General features: G+C 47.5%; 1 protein-coding gene across 2 annotated transcripts; it reads right to left on the minus strand.

Moving 5' to 3' along the window:
• Nucleotides 1-1,603: 1,603 nt before the first annotated feature.
• RPL22 (ribosomal protein L22) lies at nucleotides 1,604-17,260 on the minus strand. 2 transcript variants are annotated; one of them, XM_030805088.1, is made up of 4 exons: nucleotides 17,002-17,260; nucleotides 14,143-14,247; nucleotides 9,845-9,969; nucleotides 1,604-3,418 (listed from the first exon to the last, which is right to left on the minus strand). In XM_030805088.1, the coding sequence occupies exons 2-4, from the start codon at nucleotides 14,158-14,160 to the stop codon at nucleotides 3,274-3,276; spliced, it is 288 nt and encodes a 95-aa protein (XP_030660948.1). In that variant the 5' UTR covers nucleotides 14,161-14,247; nucleotides 17,002-17,260; the 3' UTR covers nucleotides 1,604-3,273. The 2 variants fall into 2 exon arrangements, with proteins under 2 accessions (XP_030660948.1, XP_030660947.1); XM_030805087.1 differs by lacking the exon at nucleotides 17,002-17,260 and adding an exon at nucleotides 16,070-16,139 and having other exon boundaries at nucleotides 1,608-3,418.
• Nucleotides 17,261-18,127: the final 867 nt, after the last annotated feature.

Below are 18,127 nucleotides of genomic sequence, written 5' to 3' on the forward strand. Positions count from 1 at the left end.
CTAAGAACGTTTTATGGGTGTTCTCTGGGTTCTAGCTATGGTGGCAGCTAACTCACTCCGCTGGTCAGCACAGCCTTTACAGACTGTTTTAGCTGGGCCCAAAATAGCCTGGGTGAAAAAAAAGAATGTGTATTCTCAAATCCATCCCAAAGACAAGAAAATGGCTGGATTAGAAATTCAGTTTCCTGTTCCTAGAGATAAGCACTATGATGGCGCCATTTAACAGGCGGTCCCCACCTGCTTCCTGTAGGTGGAGGGCTACCTCCTTGCAGGGATGGCAAATCCCCACACCTAGCCTCTCTTCTACCCTCTTCTCCCTCAAAGAGAATCAACCCCACAGTTTATTCCACTAAATATAGGCCCATCACCACGACTCGGCGAACAACCTGGGCCAGGTGTCAACCCAGGCTCTCCTTCGGGGGCCTGGCCCATCTCTCACCGCCGTGGTGCCCCTACCCTGCGGCTTCTGACTCCAGTCACCCCAGTATTCTGTCCAAGGGTTACTGGGGAGATGGTCTGTCTCCTGGAACTGCCAGATCTGTAACTGTCCCACATCCTAGGTCCCCCTCCCCCGTGGGAGGTCTTGGCTTACAACACTTGACAACTTTAAGGGTCTGAGTCCCATGTACAAATGGAGAGTGAAATCAGGTGTCAACACCAAATTCCAGGCTCCCCTGACGTTATCAGTGACTTCAACAGCTGGACCATTATCCCCCATCACTGGGGTCCTTATCACCCTCCAGGAAATCAAGTGTCCCCTAAAAAGGCTGAGATCTAGATAGCCCCAGATATCAACTGTCTTAAGACACTTGGTATTATCCAACTTCCTCACTTTCCCCATGTTTCTGACCACCTCTGTGCTACACACCATTCATGAGCAAAGTTAGGACCCAGGTATTTCAACACCTGGCTGTTCCTGAAAAGGTATGAGGACAACAGTACTCAAAACCCAAACAATTCACCACTGAAAGTGCCATGGGAAAAGGGGGATCAGAAGCTTTTGGAAGGAAAACATGAAGCCTTTAGAAGTGACTAGTTAGTAACACGTAGTGACATCAACAAACCTCATTTCCTCAGCTGCACCAGCACACTCAAGGGAAGGGCGTGAGGGTGTTTCTGTAACTGCCATTGGCCGAGACCAGACTGACCTCCTGTTTCGGGACTCTTATGAACTTAAATCACAGCTTGAAACTCTCCACGACCCCAGTCAGCGCCTGTGCCTCAACTATTTTCGATCCGGCAAGTGAGGTGTGAGTCAAAACAAAGGAAACTGGTCTACAGTGTGCTTTGGGCGCAGCTGGTGTCATGGCTGTGATGGAATTCAAGTTCACACTACCTATTCCCCATCAGAAAACGGCATTTGCTGGCAAAGTTGTTCCCCAGGCTCTGGATCTGGAGAAATTCTACACAGAAAGTTCAGTGACAGCCAACTCCTGAATCTCACTGTGGCAAAACAGCACAACTAGGGGAAGAAAAGTGGAAATAAAGGACATCTTTTCTTCTAAGCCTAATAAAGACCAACATAACTGTTGGTACAGCAACTAATTCGTGAGGACAAAGCTTTTCTTAACATGCCAGTCCTTAAAAAAAAACAAAGCCTCGCACAGTAATAGTAGCCAGGTGTTAGCCACTTTAATAGAAATTGTGATCAAAACTCGATTACAAGAGTTCAAAAAGACATAGAAAACCAGTGAGTTTCAATTTTATTACAAGTTTTCAAATCTGGGACTAGTTTCTTTTTTTCTTTTAACTTAAATGCTAACTTCAGCCCAGGGTTTTTTCACAACCAAACTAAAAATTACTTACTACATGGGAACATCAATGCAACAAGTAAAATCTGTAAACTCAAGCCACAAACTTAGTTAATAATCATGGTTAAGGGACATTGCCAAAGAGCAACTGATGCCTCAGTGAAGTTTGAAAGAAACTCTGCTTTCTGTGACGGCAGAGAATAAATATGCAAGCAATTCTGCTTCAAAGAAATTTGCATAGAAATGGAAAAATGCCAGAGCCTTTAACACAAGTGAAATTGCAAAGCCTCAACACGTTCAACTCAACCCACAGAGCACCAAATGTTTAATGGGAGCCAAGGTAGGAATGAACATTGAACTTCCAGCTATGCAACTCGCAGGGCACAATTTCAGGTGTGGAAACCATCTGTAGGCAAGCTCTTTTAAAAACATGAATTTTAGACACCATAAATTCTAAAGCAGACACTTTTGCATTACTGTTCGAATTTCAGAAGGGCACCACAAGGCACCAGAGTCTTTCAAAGTCACTCACAGCAACAATTGCATCTTTTTTCCCCAGCCTTGGTAGCCCCTTTCAGTTGTCTAGCCTCTGCACTGCAGCACACCACTGTAGAATAACTTCTGACATTAAATCCAGTCATGGTCTAAGTAGCATGAGGCAGCTATTTCCAGGGCATCTCCCATCTCCTTGGCATGGGAGGCTTCCCAGTCACTCCTCCTTCATGTTCCCCCTTTACCAGAGCCTCCAGAGCTCTTGGCATCAGGGGCCCCCATCGCTGGGCCCCACACGGGAGGCCCCATCTGGAAGCACTATTCCTACAGCTCCCTCTGCTGGAGATCAAACTGACAGTTTGTTGCAAAGACTTGTAGAAACATTACTTACACGTTCATTTCTGTACACATTTAGTTAATTTAGAACCTGGGACTTTTACAATCAATTCCCCAAACCCCTTTATGGCAGCAACACTGAAGGAGCACAGTTTCTCTCTCTAGGAAGAAGAGGATTAGCAGACATAATTGTGTGGGTCAAGAGAAATTTGTAATCAAAAAATGAAAGTAAGACGAATGGCCCAGAAACCCGCATTTTATTGACACAGTCATTTTCCCACAGAGAATCTTAGAAAGATGTCGCGTTTTATTTTAATGAATGAGGAGCCCACTTGTATCCCTGAATCATTGAGAAAAGCAACAGATACAACTGACAGTCACACTTTTTTAAAATCAAACAGTCACCACCTTCAGCCCACACCTCCACACCCGCATCTGCCTCCCCAATGGCTGTCAGTTCCTTAAAGTCACCCTCTCCTTCTACTCTGGTATTACCACGAGAATTGAAATTTTTAAGCAGAAAAAAAAAGAAGTCAAGTTACAAATAAAGTGAGTGGCAAACCAAGGGAAGCCCTTTGACTATGATTTCCAATTTTCTGTTCAATCCACACTGCAGAGATACAAGGATAAACCACCATTTTGGTTCCCAAGTTTTATTCAAGAACTCATACAAAATAATCCAGATAAATGAAATTTAATCCTCATCTTCCTCCTCTTCTTCGTCCTGGTTAATCTGGAAGTAACGTAATTCGTAACTCTCTTTGCTGTTAGCAACTACGCGCAACCAGTCACGTAGATTATTCTTCTTCAAATATTTTTTGGTGAGATATTTCAAATACCTGCAGAGAAAGGACACAAGAACTCCACTAGACAGTTGGTGCTTGCATTCTAAAACATTTTAACATTTACAAAACCCAGCACTCAAAATCATTACAACTCAAGGTGTTTTCCCAAGCCTCAAAAATGGCAAAGGTAAGGCAAATACACCCCAGCCAAGGCTCTCAGAGTTATCAGCCACGTACCATCGACATTGGCAGTAACAATTAGAATAGACTGGGCATGGTGGCTCAGGCCTGTAATCCCAGCGCTTTGGGAGGCCAAGGCAGGCAGATCACTTGAGGTCAGGAGTTCGAGACCAGCCTGAACAACATGGTGAAACCCCATCTCTACTAAAAATAAAAAAATTAGCTGGGCGTGGTGGTGCATGCCTGTAATCCCAGCTACTCGGGAGGCTGAGGCACGAGGATCCCTTGAATCCAGGAGGCGGAGAGTGCAGTGAGCTGAGATTGTACCATTGCATTCCAGCCTGGGTGACAGAGCGAGACTGCCTCCAAAAAAAAAAAGAAAAAAAACTAGGCCAGGGCACTGGCTCACACCTGTAATCCCAGCATTTTGGGAGGCTGAGGCGGGCAGATCATGAGGTCAGGAAACGGAGACCATCCTGGCTAACACGATGCAACCCTGTCTCTACTAAAAATACAAAAAATTAGCCAGACGTGGTGGCGGGCGCCTGTAGTCCCAGCTAGTCAGGAGGCTGAGGCAAGAGAATCACTTGAACCCGGGAGGCAGAGGCTGCAGTGAGCCGAGATGGCGCCAATGCACTCCAGCCTGGGCGACAGAGCAAGACTCCATCTCAAAAAAAAAAAAAAAAAAAACCAAGAGCAGATAAGTAGATAAGTAGATGTACCAGTTGTCCATGAAAATGCAGCAAACACCTATAACATAGTTTTTAGTGACCACTGGAGAAAGATAACATGATAGAAATTTTACAGTTAAGTACGCAACCTCAATACCTTTTATGGAGAAAATAGTGGGTTTCCAAAGAGCTGTAAGCACTGCGCACACATCACCTCACAGAGTCAAACCCCCTTTTGAGGTTGTCTGGATGATGAGGACTGCTTCTTAGGGGTGTGCACACACTCGCTCCTGCTCACCACCCAACACACAGGGACAGAATGCCACCCTGCCACTGTGCTCACGCCCAGAGAGCACAAAGCCTTTCAATCAGCCTGCCCAATTGCTGCTTTAGCCAGGTGAGAGCTAAAATACTCACCACAACAGGGTGATCATTAGAAAACTTTTTTTTTTTTTGGAGACAGAATCTCGTTCTGTGGCCCAGGCTCACTGCAACCTCTGCCTCTAGGATTCAAGCAATTCTCGTGCCTCAGTCTCCCAAGTAGCTGGGATTACAGGTGTGTAACACCATGTCCAGCTAATTTTTGTAATTTCAGTAGAGATGGGGGTTTTGCCATATTGGCCAGTCTCGTCTCGAACTCCTGGCCTCAAGTGTCTGCCCGCCTCAGCCTCCCAAAGTGCTGGGATTAAAGGTGTGAGCCACTGCGACCAGCCAAAACACTCATTCTTTATGGAAAGGCAAAAACTGGCTTTTGTGCCCAACACCCTAACTACATAAAGATGACCTAAGGGCTGGGCACGGTGGCTCACGCCTGTAATCCCAACACTTCGTGAGGCCAAGGTGAGAGGATCCCTTGAATCTAGGAGTTCAAGACCAGCCCGGGCAACATAGCAAGACCCTGTCTCTACACAACATTTTTTTTTTTTAATTAAAAAAAAAAAAAAAAGATGAAGTGCATTACAATCTTGGCACCTTTCTCACCGGCTTGCTTACGTGGCCCTGAGGCTATTCCGAATCTTCCCAAGCCATAAAGAGGGAATTTCACAACGCACAAACCCACAGCAGAGCCAATTAATCTAACCAAGCTGTTTCTCCCACAGTGAAAGGGGACCCCTGCTACTAACCATCTCTTCAGACCATAGCAAGGATTACATGAGATGCTCAGATAGATCCCTGGTTGGTTGGTTGGTCGGTTGGTTTGTTTGTTTGTTTGAGACAGAGTTTCACTCTTTTTTTTTTTTTTTTTTTTTTTTTTTTTTTTTTTTTTTTGAGACGGAGTCTCGCTCTGTCACCCAGGCTGGAGTGCAGTGGCTCGATCTTGGCTCACTGCAAGCTCTGCCTCCCGGGTTCACGCCATTCTCCTGCCTCAGCCTCTCCGAGTAGCTGGGACTACAGGCGCCCGCCACCATGCCCGGCTAATTTTTTTTTGTATTTTTAGTAGAGACGGGGTTTCACCGTGGTCTCGATCTCCTGACCTCGTGATCCGCCCGCCTCGGCCTCCCAAAGTGCTGGGATTACAGGCGTGAGCCACCGCGCCCGGCCCAGAGTTTCACTCTTGTTGCCCAGGCTGGAGTGCAATGGCACCATCTCCGGCTCACCTCAACCTCTTTCTCCCGAGTTCAAGCGATTCTCCTGCCTCAGCCTCCCGAGTAGCTGGGATTACAGGCATGAGCCACCACGCCCAGCTAATTTTGTATTTTTAGTAGAGACGGGGTTTCTCCATGTTGGTCAGGCTGGTCTGGAACTCCCGACCTCAGGTCATCCACCCGCCTGGGCCTCCCAAAGTGCTGGGATTACAGGCGTGAGCCACTGCGCCCGGCCTGGATCCCTGGCATATTAACAGGACCCAAATGTCATGAATCAACAGACTCACCATCTCCAAAAATGGAGCACTGTGACAGTGCTCCACACCAACAAAGTAATCTCCATGCCAACAAAGCAATCTCCACGCCAACAAAGCAATCGCCACACCAACAAAGCAATCTCCACACCAACAAAGCAATCGCCACAAAGTGTGAAGATCTCAATTCAACTGTCCACTTTTTGCTACGCAAAGATAAATCAATTTGGTCATTCCATCTAAAAAGTATACTTTTGTCAATTATTTCCACCATATTGTATTCAGATGAAGTTAATTCAAAATTTCAGGTGGTTGAAATTTTCCCTGACATAGCCGGGCATGGTGGGGCACTCGTGTAGTCCCAGCTACTTGGGAGGCTGAGGCAGGACTGTTTGAGCCAGGAGATGGAGGCTAGAGTGAGCTATGATCACCCCACTGCTCTCCACCTTGGTGACAGAGTAAGACCCTATCTAAAAAAAAGGGAAAAAAAAATCCCTAATAGTACACTGGGGAAAAAAATCAGGTTTTAAAAAAAAAAAAAAAAACAAAAAAAAAAACCCTGTACAGGCCAGGCAGGGTGCCTCATGCCTGTAATCCCAGCACTTTGGGAGGCCGAGGCGGGTGGATCACCTGAGGTCAGGAGTTCCAGACCAGCCTGGCCAACATGATGAAACCCCCTCTCTACTAAAAATGCAAAAAATTAACCGGGCATGGTGGCAGGCACCTGTAATCCCAGCTACTCAGGGGGCTGAGGCAGGAGAATTGCTTGAACCTGGGAGGCGGAGGTTTCAGTGAGCTGAGATCGCGCCATTGCACTTCAGCCTAGACAACAAGATCAAAACTCCTTTTCAAAAAAAAAAAATAAATAAAAACCCTGTACAAATTCAGAGACAGAAAAAGTTACAGATTTGGGACACCTTGAACCTTTCAGGAAAATAAACTATTATCATCAAGAAAGGAAAGCTGTAATAGATGATTAAGGCACCTTCCCTTCTTTCTCCACTGGATAAGAACAGAAAATTTGTGAAAACGGAAGTGACGCATGCCAGGAGACACCCTCACCCTGGTAAACAGGTCACAGAAAGGTAGCAGAATCTTCCCCAAGGGCTCTGCTACAGCCCAGCAGGCCGGAGGCTTTGTATCCCCCAGAAGCCCCACTCTCAAGGCTTCCCAGGCAGACTGTGAGGACTTCACTTAAGCTTCAAAGTCTTCTCTTCACTGACACAGCTAAACATAAAACCATTAACTACAACCAATTTGTACTAACATACCTTAAAATTTCCCACCACTTGATTTAGTATGTTGTTTTTTTTTTTGAGACGGAGTTTCGCTCTTGTTGCCCAGGCTGGAGTGCAATGGTGCGATCTTGGCTCACCGCAACCTCCGCCTCCCTGGTTCAAGCAATTCTCCTGCCTCAGCCGCCTGAGTAGCTGGGATTACAGGCAGGCACCACCACGCCCAGCTAATTTTGTATTTTTAGTAGAGACAGTTTTTCCATGTTGGTCAGGCTGGTCTCAAACTCCTGACCTCAGGTGATCTTCTGACCTCGGCCTCCCAAAGTGCTGGGATTTAGTATGATTAAAAGCTCCTAACAGGCCACAGCCCCAGGCTAGGAGCTGAGTATATGCATATCCAATTCTTCAGCAATTGGTAAAGTTTTTTAACCTCATCCTCAAAAACCAACACATAACATAGGAGGGAACTAGCAAATTAATGTCTCCATTTTGAAATGAAAGAAAATGGGACCCAGGAATTAACTAGAGTGGACTCAGTCTAAACTGAGGTCTTCAGATTCCTTGTTCAGTGCCAAAGTAGCACTTACAAGGGAAACAGCTGGAATTCAAAAGGAAAGCTCTTGGCCAGACACAGTGGTTCACGCCTGTAATTCCAGCACTTTTGGGAGGCCAAGGCAGGTGGATCATCTGAGGTCAGGAGTTCAAGACCAGTCTGGCCAACACGGCGAAACCCCGTACCTACGAAAAATACAATAATTAGGCTGGGCGCAGTGGCTCACACCTGTAATCCCAGCACTTTGGGAGGCCAAAGCGGGTGGATTACGAGGTCAGGAGATAGAGACCAGCCTGGCCAACATGGTGAAACCCTGTCTCTACTAAAAAAACAAAAAAAAATTAGCCAGGCGCGGTGGCAGGCGCCTGTAATCCCAGCTACTCGGGAGCCTGAGGCAGGAGAATCGCTTGAACCCGGGAGCCAGAGGTTGCAGTGAGCCAAGATTGCGCCACTGCACTCCAGCCTGGGCGACAGAGTGAGACTCCGTCTGAAAAAAAAAAAAAAAAAGAAATACAAGGCCGGGCGCAGTGGCTCACGCTTGTAATCCCAGCACTTTGGGAGGCAGGCGGATCACCTGAGGTCAGGAGTCGAGACGGCTGACAACATGAAGAACCTGCCTATAAAATTAAAAAAGCTGGCATGGGCGCATGCCTGTATCCAGCTACTCGGAGGTGAGGAGAAGTTGCTGGGAGGCGGAGGTTGCAGGAGATCGCGCCATGCACTCCAGCCTGAGCACAAAGCAAACTGTCTCAAAAAAAAAAAAAAGAAATACAAGAATTAGCCGGGTGTGGGCCAGGCGCAGTGGCTCATGCCTATAATCCTTGTACTTTGGGAGGCTGAGGCAGGCGAATCACCTGAAGTTAAGAGTTCGAGACCAGCCTGGCCAACATGGCAAAACCCTGTCTCTACTAAAAATATGAAAAATTAGCCGGGCGTGGTGGCACACGCCTGCAATTCCAAAAACTCGGGAGGCTGAGGCAGGAGAATCACTTGAACCCGGGAGGCAGAGGTTGCAGTGAGCCAAGATGGCACCATTGATTGCACTCCAGCCTGGGCAACACAGCAAGACTCGGTTTCAAAAAAAAAAAAAAAAGGTAAGCTTTTACTGTGATCTAGAGACAGGAAGCAATTTTTTTTTAAATTGAAATAGGGTCTCACTCTGTCACCCAGGCTGGCCTGCAGTGGTACAATAACAGCTCATTACAGCCCTGACCTCCTGGGCTCAAGCCATCCTCCCACTTCAGCTCCCCAAGTGGCTGGACTACAGGCACATGTCACCATGCCCAGCTAATTTTAACTCTTGTAGAGATGGAGGTCTCACTATGTTGCCCAGGCTGGTCTCAAACTCCTGGGCTCAAGCAATACTCCTGTATCATCCTCCCAAAGTGCCGGGATTACAAGCATAAGCCACTGTGCCCTGCCAAGAATATTTTTGAGAAAACAGTCTTGAAAGCAAGTCTGAGTACCTTACTGTTTAAAATACCTTAGCCTGGCCGGGCACGGTGGGTCAGGCCTGTAATCCCAGCACTTTGGGAGGCCAAGGCGGGTGGATCACTTGAGGGGAGGAATTCGAGAGCAGCCTGGCCAACATGGTGAAACCCGTCTCTACTAAAAATACAAAAATTATCCGGGCGTGGTGGCGGGCGCCTGTAGTCTCAGCTACTCAGGAGGCTGAGGCAGGACACCTGCTTGAACCCAGGAGGCGGAGGTTGCAGTGAGCCGAGATCGCGCCATTGCACAACAGCCTGGGCGACGGAGTGAGACTCCGGCTCAAAAAAAAACAAAACACTTTAGCCTGTGAAAGACAAAATTTTAAAACCACCAAAAGTTGACTATTGTTAACAACCATAATAGCATTCATCCACTGCCTCCTGCACTGAGCATAGTTCCAGAAATTAACAGATGCAAACCAATCACTCTGCAGGTGCCCCCACTCCCATGCAGGGAAAAGGCGGGCTGAGCACTGGGTGCACGCAGGCCACACACACTTCCCTCCCTTACCTTTTGGAGAAAGGCACCTCGGATGTCACGGTGATCTTGCTCTTGCTCCTTTCGATGGTCACCACCCCTCCACCAAGGTTCCCAGCTTTTCCGTTCACTTTGATCCTTTCTTGCAAAAACTGCTCCTGTAGAAATCATTAAATTGACCAATGAAGTGACTTCATCTGTCTCAACAGAATATTTTATTTTTTTGTCTCCCAACACTGAACTAATATCATTTTTTGTTTTGGTTTTAGAGACAGAGTCTCACTCTGTCACCCAGACAGGAGTGCACCAGCGCAATCACAGCTCACTGCAGTCTCAACCTCCCAGACTCAAGTCTCGACCTCTCAGACTCAAGTGATCCTCCCACCTCAGCCTCTCAAAGTGCTAGGATTACAGGAATGAGCCATCCCACCTGGCCCCAGCTAATTTTACAATTTTTTTTTTTGAGATGGAGTTTAGCTCTTGTTGCCCAGGCTAGAGATCAATGGCGCGATCTCGGGTCACTGCAACCTCCGCCTCCCAGGTTCAAGTGATTCTCCGGCTCAGCCTCCCAAGTAGCTGGGATTACAGGCATTTGCCACCACGCCCAGCTAATTTTGTATTTTTAGTGGGGACGGGGTTTCTCCACGTTGGTCACGCTGGTCTCAAACTCCCGACTTCAGGTGATCCGCCCACCTCTGCCTCCCAAAGTGCTGGGATTACAGGCGTGAATCACTGCGCCTGGCTTAATGTTTTTAAGAGAAGGGGTCTCTCTATGTTGTCCAGGTTGGTCTCAAACTCCTGGGCTCAAGTGATCCTCCCACCTCGGCCTCCCAAAGCGTGGGGATTACAGGTGTGAGCCACCATGCCTGGCCCTAGTATCAGTTTCTTAAATGTTCAGTCTTTTTTAAAAATGGTAACAAATTCCATTTACATACATACTATGAGACGACATCCCAGTGTAAACATACTTGACTACTTCCACACAAGGCCAACTGTGCCTCGCCATGAAAGATTTAGTGGGCAACACAAGGGTAGACCGGAAACCCAAGGCCAAACTTTTACAAGATACGCCTATAATCCCAGCACTTTGAGAGGCTGAGGTGGGTGGATCTCCTGAGCTCAGGAATTTGAGACCAGGCTAGGCAACATGGCGAAACCCGATCTCTACAAAAAATACAAATATTAGCCAGGTGTGGTGGCATGAGCCTGTAGTCCCAGCTACTCAGGAGGCTGAGGCAGGAGAATCGCTTGAGCCCAGGAGGCAGAGGTTGCAGTGAGCCGAGATCACGCCACTGCACTCCAGCCTGGGGGACAGAGAGACCCTGTCTCAAAAAATAAATAAAACGAACTTTTACAAGGTACATGAAACCAAAGCTAAAAGCAACTTCTGAATCTAAGGAGTATAAAACACTGTTCACAGCACTATCAGAAAATAAGACTTCGACCTAGTAGAAAGAGCAAAGACATAGAGACCGAAACAATTCTAGACCTGGTCCAGGGCCATGTGTGGTACAGCAGAAGCAGCAGCCACTCAGGAGCCCAAGACATTCTCTGCAAACTCCCGTTGTGGGCCTCAGCAAGACATTCACCTCCTTGTGCTTCAGAAAGCTTTGCCCAAAAAGGACCTTTTTAGTTGTTTTCTTGCTATTGCAATGACATGAAGTCCCTTTCAGCTCGAAATTCCTATAATTTTCTATTTAAAAACTCCAATACAAAATATGTTAACTGGCTGGGCACAGTAGCTCACACCTGTAATCCCGGCACTTTGGGAAGCCAAGGCAGGGAGATCTCTTGAGCCCAGGAGTTCAAGACGAGCCTGGGCAACTTAAGAAGACCTTTCCTCTACAAAAAAATTTAAAAATTAGCTAGGTATGGTGGTGCATGCCTGTGGTGCCAGCTATTCCAGAAGCTGAGATGGGAGGACCACTTGGGCCTATGAGGTTGAGGCTGCAGTGAGCCAGGATCATGCTACTGCCCTCCAGCCTGGACAACAGACCCTTTCTCAAAAAATAAAAATTTGGGAGACCAAGGTGGGCAGATCACGAGGTCAGGAGATCGAGATCATCCTGGCTAACATGGTGAAACCCCGTCTCTACTAAAAATACAGAAAATTAGCCAGGCGTGGTGGCGGGCGCCTGTAGTCCCAGCTACCCGGCAGGCTGAGGCAAGAGAATGGCATGAACATGGTAGGCGGAGCTTACAGTGAGCCAAGATCGTGCCACTGCATTCCAGCCTGGGCAACAGAGCAAGACTCCATCTCAAAATAAATAAATAAATAAATAAAAATTTGGGTCCAGGCGCGGTGGCTCACGCCTCCAATCCCAGCTACTCGGGAAGCTGAGAAAGAGAATCACTTAAACCTGGGAGGTGGAGGTTGCAGTGAGCCAAGATCACACCATTGCACTCCAGGCTGGGCGACAGAGTGAGATTCCATCTCAAAAATAAATAAATAAAAATAAAATAAAATGGCCAGGCGCAGTGGCTCATGCCTGTAATCCCAGCACTTTGGGAGGCCAAGGCGGGTGGATCACCTGAAGTCAGGGGTTCGAGACCAGCCTGACCAATATGGAGAAACCCCATCTCTCTTAATAATACAAAAATTAGCCAGGCGTGGTGGCAGGCACCTGTAATCCCAGCTACTCGGGAGGCTGAGACACCAGAATGGCTTGAACCCGGGAAATGGAGACTGCGGTGAGCCGAGATTGCGCCATTGCACTCCAGCCTGGGGAACAAGAGCAAAACTTGGTCTCAAAAATCAAATAAAATAAAATAAACAAAAAGTATACGTTAACCACAGATGGGGCACAGAGTGATTAGGTCAGAAATCTTGAATTCTGCATCTCAAGATTCATAAATGACTTCAGTTTTCTATCCTAAGGAGGCTTCCAGAAAGAAAGACAATCACACAAACAGATGAGTGGGCTGAGGGAATGGCTCAGAGGGAGGGAGGCAGGAATAATGCCAGAACAGGGCCACCATGTGAATACCAAACTGGAAGACACCGAAGTTGAAAAAGAGGAGGCCACAGAAAAGCCAGAAGTCACTGGATAGAGAAAGAACTAAGGAAATAGGGGATTTCTTGAAGGACACAGATGCAAACAGCATCTACATAAAGGCAATAAACTGTAACAGGTTAACTAAATTCCATTCTGGATAATTCGTGACCATAATTATTTTGTGTTTAAAAATTATTTTTGTTGTAATGATACTGATCCTGGCAACAGTTCAACCTTCTGGAGAATTTAGAGCGAATGCAAATTTAGGAGACTCCTGCACACAAATACGAAGTCTGAATCCCCCAAACATGGCTATTAGAGGAAAAAGAATAAAATATCAAAACCAAACTGCTGAGTCAAAATGTGGCGGAAGGATTATTTAATATCTCTAGATTGCAATAGGATAGAGGAATATTGGGGAATGGGCCAAATACAGGGGCAAAAAATCAGCACAGAGCAAGATCTGAAGAAAAAAAAAAAAATCCAATTACAATTCAGCAAGCAGGGTACTTTAAAGACTGAAGCTCAGATGCTTCATAATATAGAAAAGCTTCAGGAACTGCTGCCACCTGTCCAAAGCTCCACACCAAAGCAGTGAGACCCAGGACAGAGGCAGCCCACAGTCAGGATCAGGGTCCCTCACTTATGCTTAAACACACCAAACAGCAAGGGGGATGCCATGGACCCAGTGAAATTTGTCTGTTTCTCAGTAACTTTTTTTGTTTTGTTTTTGAGACAGAGTCTCACACTATCTCCCGGGATGGAATGCAATGGTGCGATCTCTGCTCACTGCAACCTCCGCCTCCCGTGTTCACGCGATTCTCCTACCGCAGCCTCCCGAGTAGCTGGGATTACAGGTGCACACCACCACATCCAGCTAATTTTTTGTATTTTTAGTAGAGATGGGGTTTCACTATGTTGGCCAGACTGGTCTCGAACTCCTGACCTCATGATCTGCCCACCTCAGCCTCCCAAAGTGTTGGGATTATAGGCGTAAGCCACCGCGCCTGGCCTGTTTCTGGTTAACTTTTAAGTAAAATCATTTGTGGAAACTAAAGGAGAAAAACAAGATAGCCCTCTAACACCTCTGTGCTACAGCCCTTCTTGCTTATTCTAAGCCCATCTCCTTTTACTCCTCACAACTGTTGCACACACAAGAAGAAGCAAGACTTGGAAACAAACAAGTAATCTGCCCACATTCCCAGGGTGAAATGATACAGCCAGACCTGTGAAGCTGCCTATAAGCCTGAAAACAGAAATGTATCCCAGTAGGTTTTCTCAACAGTATCTCAAAATGTTCGTGACCACCCGAGTGGCAATAAGGATGTAACTTACAAAATTGGCAGCATCCATGATTCCATCTTCTACAGGGTGGGTGCAATCAAGAGTGAACTTCAGAACTTGCTTCTTTTTTTTGCCCCCCTTCGCCACAAGCTTTTTCTAAGAAAATACACAAATGATAAAAGAGATGAAGATTCAATCAGTCAGAAAAACAAGATTAACAGAACCAGAAACGTCATGGGTATAAAAGTCCATACAAATACAAAACTAATGGAGCTGTGCTCCCTTTGCAAGAGGGCCAAGAGGCATCATTGCCTGAGTGCCAGAGGTATAGTAGGGGCAGATGCTGCTCTACAAGCTTGGGGCCTGGGGTCATGCCCTTTTGATGGGGAAATCTAGCACTCTTGACCCACTCAAACTTTCCAGTCTCCCCAATCTCTACAGGCATGAAGGTCTCTCAGTTTATGAACCACAATAAAATGAACATTTCATTTTAGCTGCCCTAACATTCCCAATTTCAAAAACTACTATTTTATTTTTTTCCAGAATTAGAGTGCGGGCATACAAAATGCCTTGCATACCCACAATTTTCACGTGAAACCAATCCTTGTCCTACATGTTCAGAGTAGGGTCCTGATCCATCTTAGCTCATCTCCCTTAATCCTGTCTCATCCACCTTCTCATGAAGGGAGTTGCAAAGTATTCTAGGTGCCTGTCCACTCCAGCTTGGACAAGGTTAAGGCTAAAACCTAGAATCTTATTACAACACTACCGTCAAGAACTTCTGACATTTTGATTCGTTTAATCTATGCATTAGTACTTCCAAACCACCCGGCAAAGCACATCCTACAAGGTTCCAGTTTCTTCACTCTTACGAAGAAGCTTGTGTTAATCTTATCTCTCTACAAACTTGACACCATTAATGCATTTGTGCATCGTACCAACCTGTACTTTCACGTTTAAAAGCTCTGCAGAACTAAACAGACTTTTCCAAGAACACATCTTACCTCCCTTCCTGTATGTTTAAAAGAACTTCATCTAAAACTTGTGTTAACTGGATCAACTTTTCAAACATTTGGCCACTACAAAAATCACTGATTTATTTTTTACAACGTCTCTTCCCAGTAACAATCTAAGAGGGATGCTTTAAGATCTATTCCGAACATACACAATGAATCAAGAACCTACCCACAATGGGCTTGATACTTCTCCATCAAGGTTTTAAACCAAAAGGCATTTAAAAGGCCAACCAGACAGAAACAGCAGAAGAACCGGAAATGTTAACCAGGGAATCCCAACAAAAGAGGAAAAGTAGGATCTTGGGACGAAGAACACAGAAAAACAACTTTCTCAAATAACCTAGGAGGAGGGCGCCGCACAGCCCAGTCCCAGCATAGCTAAAGGAGAATGCAATGAGAGCCTTCTCCCTACACCACTGTAGCACCCGTTTGGGTCTGTACAGTGCGCCCTGATAAACTAATTTCCTCTGGGGACGCTAAAAAGCTTCTCAAACCCAGGCCTCCTCTCCGAAAGCACGCCGAATAAGCCGCCCTTCCGCGGATTCGTCCCCGAGTCTTGGCCGTAGACTTCCGAATGCGCGGCTCCCCAGGGTAGCAAGTCCCGTTCTTCTTCCCCGCCCTCTAACCAGGTAATCAGGCCCCGGGCCGGGGTCCAAGGACCAGTGGCCGGCCCAGCCTGCAGTCTCCAGGCTCCAGCTCCCCGCTGGCCCCTAGCTGGGGCTGGAGCCCGAGCCCCGGCCTCCGAGACCTCCCGGATCTCCCTCACGGGCCCCGAGTCGCGGCCTCCTCCGCCTACAACGTGCTGGGATCGGCAGGGGCTCTGGCCAGCTCCGGCCGACCTGCCAGCCCACCCCAGCAGGACGCTGCAGGGCGCCGTCCCCAGCGAGCCTGGGTAGATGCCGGGCTCGGCAAGGCCCACGTGCCTCCCCAGGAGCCGAGGCCTCACGCGGAGCCATACTAACCACAGGAGCCATGGCGGCAGCGGAGTTAGAAAGGGAGGTGAGCGAACTACGCAGACGCAAAGAGCCCGCAGCGCGCAAGGCACGCAGGGTCCAGGCCGCACTAATCGCTTTGCCACGCCCCTCGTCCGCCACCTTTTCTCTTGGTTATGTACGATAGGGGAGCGATTGGTTTTCCCTGAATGCAAAACGCGTCCTCTCCCAGGCCTGGAGGGTTTCGGGGGAAGGAAGGAGGCCCAGCGGGCTGTCCCACTGCGAAAGATCGGAGGGGGGAAGCCAGACTGGACGAGCCCAAAGATAAATAAAGCGGTTGGCTTTACTTTTCGTAAGTCTTGGGAAGAAAAAAGAAATAAGGAAATTCACTATACTGTAAATTACCAGCTAGTGGGATGGCAATCGAATCTACTAATTTGGGGAAGTGAGGAAATTCCTTCTGGCCACCGGGAAATTTCGTTCAGAGGTCCCAGTGCCAGACCACTATGGCTTCCTCCTACTTAAAAAGCCCCAGCTTGGAAGCTCATTGCCCAGGGGCTGTCTCCCAGTGCCTGTCCTTCTTGCTGCAGCCAAGCCGCCCACCCGCTGATCACCACTCCCTAGTTTCCCAGCCCAAGCCTTCTAGTTTCCCATCCCAAACCAATATGTAGTTGAGGACCACCAGGAGATCTGGAAAATGCAGATTCCAATTACAGCGGTCTCAGTGGCCTGAAATTCTGCATTTCTCACAAGCTCTCAGACGATGCTGATGCTGCGAGTCCATGGACTGCATGTGGAGAAGCAAAGGTCCTCATCCCCAGGCCCACAGGTCCCTTGAACTGGGCTACTTTGCAGCCACTCACCCCCTGCGTCCTCATGGAATTATATTCCAGGATCCTGAATTGTGAATCACTCAGTGGCACACACTCTCCACTCCCTTTACCTGGCTTCAGTGTACTCACCTAGCAAAAGTCCAATCACTGGAAGAGACACTGTGCTGATGGGTCTAGCTTTCAACTCAGGCCTCAAGCCGGTTGACCAAGCTCCAAAGCCAGCTGCTGTTCTTGGCTCTATAGTGCTCAGGCTGGGCCTCTGCAAACACTTCTGCTTTCCAGCTGATCCCGGTTTGGCTCTATCAATAGGGGGCTTCGCTTCCTGCTTGCTCCTGTCCTGTCTGGTGTCAGCCACTCTTGCTTCTTTATCCTGGAGGTGGCAGTTGGAACATTCTGGAAGCAGCAGTGGAATCCAGTCTGCACTTATTCCAACATTTGCAGAACCAGCCTCGTTTTCTCCTCCTCAGAGACACCAGCCCTAGCGGAGCAGCACCCTCTCCTCAGATGTCTGAGTTTCACCTCCCCTTGCCCCCTCCTCAAGCATCTACATTTTAATAATACCACCTTACCAGTGGTAGCTACTTCCTGCAGTTGCTACTGTTAGTATTATACCCCGTCAGTTACCTAAACACATCTTTATACGTAGTTAACAATCCTTTATATTAAATTCTCTCAGTTAAAAACTATAGCGTGTTGTCTTTTGACTGGACCCTGGCTGATAACGGACCCTAAGCCAGCCCTCAGGGCTACTGACAATCCTAAATCTCTCCCCCAAGGGACTATTTCCCTTTCTTCTTGTTGTTTTTAATAGAGACAGAGTCTTGCTCTGTCACCCAGGCTGGAGTGCAGTGGGGTGATCATAGTTGCAGCCTCAAACTCCTGGACTCAAGTGATCCTCCCACCTTGGCCTCCCAAATTGCTGGGATTACAGGCATAAGCCACTGCACCTGGCCCAAAAGACTATTTCACACCTCAGTCATAATGCCAGCCCCTTCTTCCTAAACCTCCCTCTCAGCAGTTGACTTTTATTGTTCTTTCCTTTTTCTTTCTTTTTTTTTTTTTTTCTGAGACAGGCTCTCGCTCTGTTGCCCAGGCTGGAGTGCAGTGGTGCGAATATGGCTCGCTGAAGCCTTGACATCCTAGGCTCCAGCAATCCTCCCACCTCAGCCTCCTGAGTAGCTAGGACCACAGGTGTGCACCACCACGCCCAGCTGCATGTTTTGTTTTGTTTTGTTTTTGTAGAGAGTTGGTGTCT

This window comes from Nomascus leucogenys, chromosome 24 (assembly GCF_006542625.1).
Source record: "Nomascus leucogenys isolate Asia chromosome 24, Asia_NLE_v1, whole genome shotgun sequence".
Lineage (NCBI taxonomy): Eukaryota > Metazoa > Chordata > Mammalia > Primates > Hylobatidae > Nomascus > Nomascus leucogenys.